Source organism: Megalops cyprinoides, chromosome 18 (genome assembly GCF_013368585.1).
Source record: "Megalops cyprinoides isolate fMegCyp1 chromosome 18, fMegCyp1.pri, whole genome shotgun sequence".
Lineage (NCBI taxonomy): Eukaryota > Metazoa > Chordata > Actinopteri > Elopiformes > Megalopidae > Megalops > Megalops cyprinoides.
This window is the reverse complement of record NC_050600.1, coordinates 16855673-16864900: the sequence shown is the minus strand read 5'-3', so window position 1 is coordinate 16864900 and position 9228 is coordinate 16855673. Positions and strand designations below refer to the sequence as shown.

The 9228-nt window shown below is 45.3% G+C and overlaps 1 protein-coding gene across 1 annotated transcript in view; it reads right to left on the bottom strand.

Annotated features, from left to right (window-relative positions):
- Positions 1-7498: 7498 nt before the first annotated feature.
- Positions 7499-9228, bottom strand: part of LOC118793634 (coiled-coil domain-containing protein 171-like) — a 73531-nt gene continuing 71801 nt past the window's right edge. Inside the window, exon 25 of the mRNA XM_036551862.1 lies at positions 7499-7717. Within this exon, the coding sequence (XP_036407755.1) occupies positions 7499-7717 (219 nt within the window). The remainder of the gene's footprint in view (positions 7718-9228) is intronic.

Here is a 9228-nt window from a genome sequence, read left to right as displayed (position 1 = left end):
ATGAAGGTTAGGGATTCTAAGTGCCTGTCTGTGTCAATCATTTTGTTCAAAGGTCACTATATGTCTTTTTTTTCTTAATTAGCCACTCAAATGTCTGCAGGATGCTAGCACACTCCAGAACTTTCCCCATAAATAATCATTTTAATTTGTGGCTCTAAATAAATATCTTTATCATATGTTTCTATATGTTGTTCTTCTTTGTCTAAAGCATACTTGTGTAACTGTATGAGTAGTAAGTCCTCAGACTTACTGAAAGTAATAATACAAGTTCATTGGGATTTCTTTCAGTACTCTGATGAGCATATTTTCAGATCTCTGTATTGTAGTCTCACTGCAAAACACGATGGCTGTGAGAAGCAGCTTGACTTCTTATTCAACCCAGAGTCCTTTTAGATTCACCTACTGAGGGGGAAAAAAAATCTTAAACAACAACAAGCCTTTTCCACACGGAGTGCAGAGAGCGGGTGCCGGGCCCCGAACAATAGCATTCCAGCTCCAGCTAATGGTCCTGTCGGGCATGCCCCAAACAGGATGGTGTGCTGCGGTGGCGGGCCCCGGAGTGGACGACGGATTCTTCTGAGGTATGAAATAATAATAACATTCACTTCCTCCATCCGCACAGAGGTGGAAAAGTACAGGGGGCTTCTATTGTCACCAGCGTTGGAGAGATCCCAGAATCCCGAGGACTTAATGGGAGGCCGGCACAATAGGGTCAGGCTAAAAAGGCTTCCTTATGAAAATTTTATTAGCAGCTTTGTCTTTCTGCGTGTCAGCGCGTACGTGGGGGACTGCGGGGGAAAGGTAGCACAGCCGCACTCCGGGCCAGACCTTTTGTTTCGGGGGGAGGGGGGGGGGTCCCGTCATCTTCGGAAGAGTCGTCTTACTCCTGCGGCAGGTGTGCTGTGCTCCCGCCGCGGCGCCCTCGTCGGGAATATTAGAGGCACTCAAACCGAATTAACACCAAAATCGGAGCCGTGCACTTAAACAAATCCGGATGCACTTAAGGGACGCCTCAGAATGATCCGCGACCGAGCAGAGAGTGGGGGGAGCCGAGCCAGAGCAGGACCGCAGGGGCAGCCTGATGTGTCATATACCGGAAAAGCCATCAACCCAAGTTAGCATACCGGAAAAGCACCAACTCCAAGGCCCTGCAGTACCTTTAAAACTCTAATAAAGTGCTTTGTGTTTTCCTGTGGCGAGGTCGGAAATGGCTTTCCATCCCCTTTATCAGTCTAAGTGACAGCTTTCCAGCTGTTATTGACAATAACAATACCCCCCCACCCCCACCCCCCCCTGCAACAGAATGGACTCTGCTAATGCCCGTGCCAATCTTCACACCACAAAGCAGCGTCGAGCGGCAAAGTAGAGGAGTCTTTAAGTTTATGACCGGAGAGATGAAGCACCTACAGCAGAGAGCTTCTTAATGTTCCGTTCGTGTCATCGATGTAACGTTTACCATGCGTTTGACTTCACGACTCAGACTATGTGGCTTACAACCACCACAGTCACACGATTAACACGAAATACCTCCCGCCTGTCTCTGGTGATGGTGTCATTCCACAGTATGCGGTTGACACTTCCAGTGACACAGAGGCGGAGGGAAACTGACGTGCCCTGAGCGTTTCCCTCAGTTCCTCGCAATGTGCTGACAGCTCAAACTCCGCGCCTGCTCACAGCGCATACGGTGCTGTGACGCTTGCGGGGGGTTGGGGGGCTGCCTTTGGCTGAGGTCCTGAGAAATGACAGCCGTGACAGTTATTTATTGGGCAGCTTATTCACTTTACTGCCTTTCGACCACAGGCTAAATCATCTGTAATGTTGTATGTTATACGGCATTGATTCGAATAAACGTCAGTGCCAGTCGGGGAGGCTCCCGAGGCGAAGTGACAACTCTGCACACGCGGCGGGACGCTCTGCTTTCCTTTGCCTCGCTCAGGAGGGAGAGGGTGAAGCGCGGCACCTCTGGCGGCGGTCTCCTCTGCCCCCTTATGCATGCTGGACACTCGCTTACATGTTCTCATCTCCATCACAGTCCTGTGGTGTAGGTAGCAATCCCCCTGCTCTCTGGGACTACGCCCCTGTGGGCATATCTGACATACATCAGGTGTGTTGCAGCATGATCCATACGAGCGAAAGCCGCTGTTGTTAGCAAAGAGGCCCTGGAATCAAACACACCCTGGCATGTGCTCACTCGCAGGCCTTTGCATGTAATATTAAACATTGGATCATATTCCGGGGGCAGTGTCTAATTGATACAGAAATGCGGTCCATTACAAGTTCCTAATGCAAAGCAATAAAAACAGCAACGAATGAAAAACATTTACAGTAAAGCACCTATTGTGAAGTGCGGTTCGTATCAGAATGCTGAATTATTTAAATGCTCGATTTCTGATTGCGCGTGTCATTTCCTCATGGAGATACGGGCAGGCGCAGACAGCGAGATCCTCACAATTATTTTGTTGCGAGATAATAGATCATTAGTCACGCTTTTAGTCTGTTTGCGTTGACCTTTAAATAATTCAAATGTTTCCTGTCAACGCTTTTTGTCTTTTTTTGTGTGCTTTCCGGCAAAATGTTGACAATACATCTTAAATGTAAAAAAAAAAAAAAAAATGGAGAGAACTGTTGTAACTCGCACAGAGAAAAGGGTACAGTGTTTCACACAGCAGAAAAAAGGTACCAACAGGGTGCGTGGGAAAAAATAATTACAGACACATCTCTGCTCAATTTCCCTGCTAATCCGGCACATCGCAAATTGATCGGCATGGTTGATATTTGCATGAAATCCGCACGCTGGGTTACAGTACGGAGGTCTGACCCCAATAAGCCTCCGTAATGAATTCCAGCATTATGCAGCTGTGGCTCGCTGCGGTGAATTTCGGGACGGGTGGGGAGCTCATTACAGTACGCGCCTGCCTCGCTTGGCAAAAGGCGAGCAGGCATTTCGCGGCCCTCGCGGAGCTGTCCCGCCATCTCAGAGGCAAGCCCCAGGTTCCCTCCTACAGCGCATCGTCTCTCTCTGCACGCACCTGGTCTTTGCGTTGCCGCACGCGGTTGCTAATCACAGAGGGCGAGAGGTACTGGTGTCTTCCCTCCCTGACGCTCGTAAGGTAGTGGCCTTTCACTTCCTGGGTGAAAGGTTTTACATTTTTTAACGCGCTCACATGCGCAGGTCTCAGAAGCTCGGGCTCCGGTCCCCAGCTTTCGGAAGTTCTAAAAAACTGATAATTTCAAAGCAGCATCCAGGACCGGCTACGCAAAGTCAGTCCCAGCATGAGAGAAAAGTCAGCATTTTCTTCCGAGGTCCACCAGTCCCACTTTCTCTAACAAAGAACATTAACTTTCAAGCTGCGCTTCATAATATTAATGAGGGGTGAGGGGATTAGCTTATTACTTAACGTTCATGCAAAATTTATTGTTTTGAAGCCATTTCCCCTTGCTGTCGAGCTTAAATCTGTGAGATTCAAATCAGAATAAAATTAGTTTTTCTTTAATGTATTCAGGGTGTTGCCATTATTAAGGGTCAAAGCTCAATACAGGCCTGCATTTTTTTTTTGATTACATTGTAACTGAATTTAAAGTGGTGCAATAGTGATATACATCAAATATTTGTTTAAATGTAGAATATTTTTGTCATGTAAAACATTTTTGAATCACACTCCAACTGTTACTGTAAATGAATGAATGAATAAATGAATTAGTTAATCCAAGTAGTGGATCAAAAAGTAGTGATGAGGCTGATTCCATTCCTGAAAATTTCAAAGCTGAGATTTGATTGTGTCTCCTAATCACAAACTGAACCAGTTTTAAAAAGGGTGGTCAACAATAGCCTCTTTCATGCTGATCAGATTTCAAACATAGTCATATTACTAATAGAATAATGGAAAACAGTTAAATAAGCACAACCAATAAACCTGGGAAATGCATTAAATGTGAAATGGAGAGGACAGTGAACTCCTGCATGTGGGAAGATTACACAACTGACTCATTTGAGACACTCCTGATAAAGTTGCAAAATGACACACTGAGAGTAGTGTATTAAACACTCCATGTCAACAGACCCAATTCAGAAGACGACTCTGGAGCAGATACTTGGACATTTTCATAATTATAAATAAGAAATACAGCAATTAATCATCTGATCATTTTCAGCCTATTCTGAGACTTACACTTAATCACGCTATCTAATTGTCAGCAATTAAAAGTTGCCCCAAAACTGAGCAGAAACATTAAAAAAAAGACTGTTTACAAATATACATATTCTTCCAGGGAAACGGCAGCAACCATCAAAGGTGCAGAGCACACGACTGTACTGGCCTGGGGCAAGCAGTCTTTTCCATATTAATCTGCTCAAAGACTGAACACACGCAGCATAATAATTCATAATAAGCAATGATAAAAGGCGCTGCTTAAAAGAATCGGGAGAAAAGAAACATCTATGGATTAAAATATTGATCTATTCGAGAGCATGGAAGCGGGTAGTCTAAAAGAAAGCAGCCAGCTGACAGGGCCAGCATGGTAGAGCGTGTTATTCTAATACCGCTGAGGGGTCTATTTGGTTAGGTACACAATTTACATGTTGCCACTTTTGTTTTCTTACCTGGTAAATCTCACCTCCGGTTCTACAGCATGTCTATCACGGTTCCTGATCAGATAAATATTTATCTGGCATTTTCTTTGAGGTGATTTAAAAAAGATTGTGCGAAACATGGAATCATTGTTTCAGCAAATTCGTGACCCCAAAGACACTGCAATTCAGGGGTCATGACCAGCGAATGGGAGCCATTCATCTCAGGAATATTTTGGAAAATAATTATGGCTGGAAAGCTTGGACAGCTACAGTGGTATCGCTGCTTTTACTGTGCATTATAAAATCGTGCATATAACCAGCGGAGCCTTGTATCTGCATCCAGAAACTTGACATAATCAGATGCTGGCATTTAAACGTTCAATAAGCTCCAGTGGAACAGTTCCTTGCCCTGTTTCTTTGCTTATTTTTATGTCAGGTGAAATAAACAGACATTTTAATGTTGATCAAACATTCCCTGGCATTTCATTTTAAATGAGTAGATCCAACAGGATTTGGAGTCTTAAAATCCAAACATTTGAGATTCTTTTTTTTTGTTTGTTTATTTGTTTGTTTGGATTAACTCCATTTCAGGGCAGCTTGAAAGCATGATCTCGCATTCACCAAAAGTGGAAACAAACAACCTATATCATGCTTGTCAAAAAAATTACTCGATATAAAATGTATGAACATATAGGTATGAAGCCCGAACATTTTTCTTCTATGACCGTCTTTTGAGGTCAGATGTCAACCCGGCAGTGATAGGCTCGTTCCATCCCACACCATGGGGGCTGTATATGGAAATTGGGGTTAAACAGGCTACCTCAAGCCTGCCGATGGCATATCTATGAAGTGCCAACACATTCTGCCAAGCTGTGTATATCAGAGTGGGCCACCATTTATCCTAATCACAGACCTGACATGACATGCTGTTGGTTGCCCTGCATTAAATATTTATGTCAGCCCTGGCGTCTGCTTGATGGCTGTCAGACTTTGACACGTCTCTCTCAGACTGTGTCCATCGCCCGCCATTAAAATTCAACAAACACGGAGGCCGATTCACACCGAAAGATCAGCCTCTTTCAAAATCAATTTTATTTCAAAAATACAGTATGGCCAAATAACTACAAAAGGATTGCAAGAGACATTCTGTTTACATTGTAAGTCTAGCTCATGGTCTTCTACTTGTGTCAAAAATCATTTGCAGAATAAGGCACACCAATCACTAAGTAGCACCTCCCCTAATTACAACCAAAAAAGAGCTTCTTTATCAAGGCTCCTTTCAAAGATGCAGTTTGTAGGAGGAGTCTGAGCCCGAGGAATAAAGCGAGGGGGATAAGCATCTGCGCTTTAGCCAAATAACTTGCAGCTCCGAAGGCACAGCGACGGCAAGGATGATGGGGTCAGAGTATTCTAATGAGCTGTGGAACGGCCTGTGTGGGGCTTCTGCACAAAGCACCAGGAGCCGGGCCCTGCTAGCACTGCGCCACGGACCCCCCGTCTCCATGCTCAGGGGGTTAAAGAGATTAATCAATGTCAATGTCTGATCTTTTGAAGGCAATATGGAACAGACTGTCTAGCAATACCCAACAGAACATCACTTTGTTACGTCGCACAGCGCCGGCCCGCTTGTCAAGTGAGTTGCCAGAAACTGGCTTCTGGACACCACTCAGCTCCTTCCTGCTTGACCTATTATTTGATATTTGACCACTCGGTTGCAAGACACTTGCTCTTTCGGGCTGAAATGTCACTGGGGCATCTTGTCAGCTCCTAGACACCTCTGCCTGACAAGCCATTTTACTTTTGTGTGCTACAAGGCAGAAAATACAGGGCAATGGCTTTGATGTGGAGACTGTCAAACACAGGAGTCACTCCCGGCGTAGCTCGGATGAAGGGTGCCTTCTTCCCCCCCGGGGGGCCGCAGGAAGTGAGAGGGGAAAGAAGGGTGGGTTCGAGCTTGTGTAGGAACCCATGATCATAATCGTGAGAACAGAACACGGCTCCAGGTGTTACCGGCGCTGCAGGAACCGGCCGCTGCACCAAGCTCCTTAGCTGGGAGGTCAGTGCATTGTCCTTGAGTCTTCCCACAGCAGAACCTCAGTGGTACTCCCTTTCCCCTCTGACATGCGTACAGATCACTGCGCACACCGGTTGCCCCTACCTTCTTTGCAAACTGTCCTTTTTTTCCCCTCTTTACAGACGGTGGGGAGGCAGGAAAAGAAAAAAAAAAAAAAGACACAAGGTTTCCGAGCCTTGTGCGGACCGGTGAAATAATCCCCTTAAATAGGCATGTCTTCCGTAGCGAGGCGAGCCGACCTTCTCACTTTGACCGAGAGTGACACTGCGCCGCGGAGAAGGGGTAGCAGTCACATCATTTCTGTTTTGCGCAACCTGTTCAAAGTTTGCAACTAAATGCTTGTCTTCAGCCGAGCTGACAAGAGAGAAGTGGGCGTTCAGTGAACCATGGCAAGGCTGCCATGTGATGACAGGAATCATTGGCATACATTTGGAATAGCCGGCGCGATCCTATTAAAGTGCCACACTCCTGCTTTCAAACAGACAAGTATGAAACAACTTTGATAGATAGAGACTAAAATGGCTTATTGATTTTTTTTCTTCCCCTTTTTTAAGGGCAAGGGAAAATTACCTAAAATGAGTCACTTTTTAAACAATGGGGGGGAAAAAAAACATATAATAGACACACACTTTTTTCTTTTTAATGTGCAGATTTTGTTTATCACTTTCAAAGAAAAAAAAAGAATTTCTAATAACATCAGCAATAATACAATAAATACAATTTAAAATAATAAATACACAGCTCTAATTTGACTGGATTGATAAAGACTAAACTGAATGGAACACATCTCTAAAGCCACTCTTAAAAAAATAACATCCGTTGCAAACGGTATTTATTCACATTTTGAAAATGATTTATTTTGATCTGCTGGAACCTCCAGAAGAGCTCTTTGAAGACTTTTTGAGTCTTCGGGTGGTCTTCAGGGAGCCCGAGAGGGAGGAGCCGGGCTGCTTGGATCGAGAGTTTCCTGGGGTTTCACTGAGTGAGATATCTGCCTCTGCATGCAGAGTTGCGAAGCTCAGTGGTAGCTCAGGTAGGGACAGCGGTGATGCAGACAGAGGGGGTTCAGGCACCTAAAACATGGAGAGAGAGATTTTTACTGTGATATCGTATGATTATTGGGTGAATTTCATGTTTAACGTAACTGGTAAGTACGCAATTTGTTACAATGCATGTATAGTGTCTAAATGAGTCGCTCTGTTGAATTGAATTATATTAGCTCTATTATTGTGTGCATAAAGATGTGCATAAAGACTGGTAATGATAAAGACGATATCGTTGGAGGCAGAATAAACCCTATTCCACCCAATGAAATAACAACAATAAAAAAAATAAATAAACTTTGTATATTTGGCCTTCCTTGGATCTGTCCAGAAATTGTGGACATGAGAATATATTTGGAACGTTTTATCAAACTGCCAAAATCACATGCACAGTACCATTCAACCCCTCTAAATAAAGTCTCCCCTTAAGGTGACAACCCTCTTATCAAAATGAAGGGAACACCAGCACCTTATACTTGAGCTTTAGCAAGATAAATGTCAGACTTAGCAGGGAGCAACAGATCACACCGCGTACAAGCATCACTGTATTTGAAAATGTGCACCAAGTTTTTCTTTCCCATACAAAGCTATACTCCGAATCTATCACAGCATTACTGTCCTATTACATTTATGCCAACTTTATAAAGTTTCACGGGCTACCCTTATGGATCCCCACCCATACAAACCACTGAGATTTAAAAGAATTCATAAACTTCCATATCTTTTCTTTTTTTTTAATTAATCACAGATCAAAGCTTGAAATGATTAATCTCCACAGTCTTCTGGCTGAAATGAAATGCATAGTGTCAGGGTGTGATATATGACATGGGCCAAACCTGTCAACAGGGATGTAAGCTGAGCCTGCTGTTTGTAGGACAATCGTGAACAGAGGGGAACGCGGGGCTGTTTGAGACCGGGATGCTGTTTGGATCAAGAGAAATAAAATAAAAAAAGGGGGGGGGGTGATGCGGACAGTGTGAAATGCACTTCTCCGGGAGCGTGGAGACGGGTTGTGGAGCGGCGCCGCGGTCCGCTCCCGGGCCCGGTGACAGGCCTCTGTCTCTCAGCCACACTTGAGTGGGTCCTGCTGACACCCGGCTGTCAAGCCGGCGGCCCTCCACCATGGCCTAACATGCTCTACAGCTTCACCCAATTAACTTGCTTTCACTTGACATCGCAGCAAAGAGCTTCATAATAGGTGGTCAAGGTGCACGGTGCCTGCCTGCCCGCCCGCCTGCCTGCCTGCCTGCCTGCCTGCCCGCCCTCCGACCGCTCGCGCGCGCGCGCAGCCGGCGGCTCGGCTACCTTTGTGTGCCTCCGCAGCGCCATCCGTCCGTCCGTCTGTCCGTCCGTCATGCTGCCAGGAGGCGCAGTCTGATTCGTCACATGTGTACAGTAAGGCACAAGGCACCAGTCTTTGGGTCTGTGTGCGGATTGCTATAGATGTAACGATTTATACAATAGTTTTGGGGTTTTGAGGGTTCGGCCTTTAAACAGCCAGGTGACAGAGGCCGGACCCCCTGCAGTGCAGCCGGATCAAT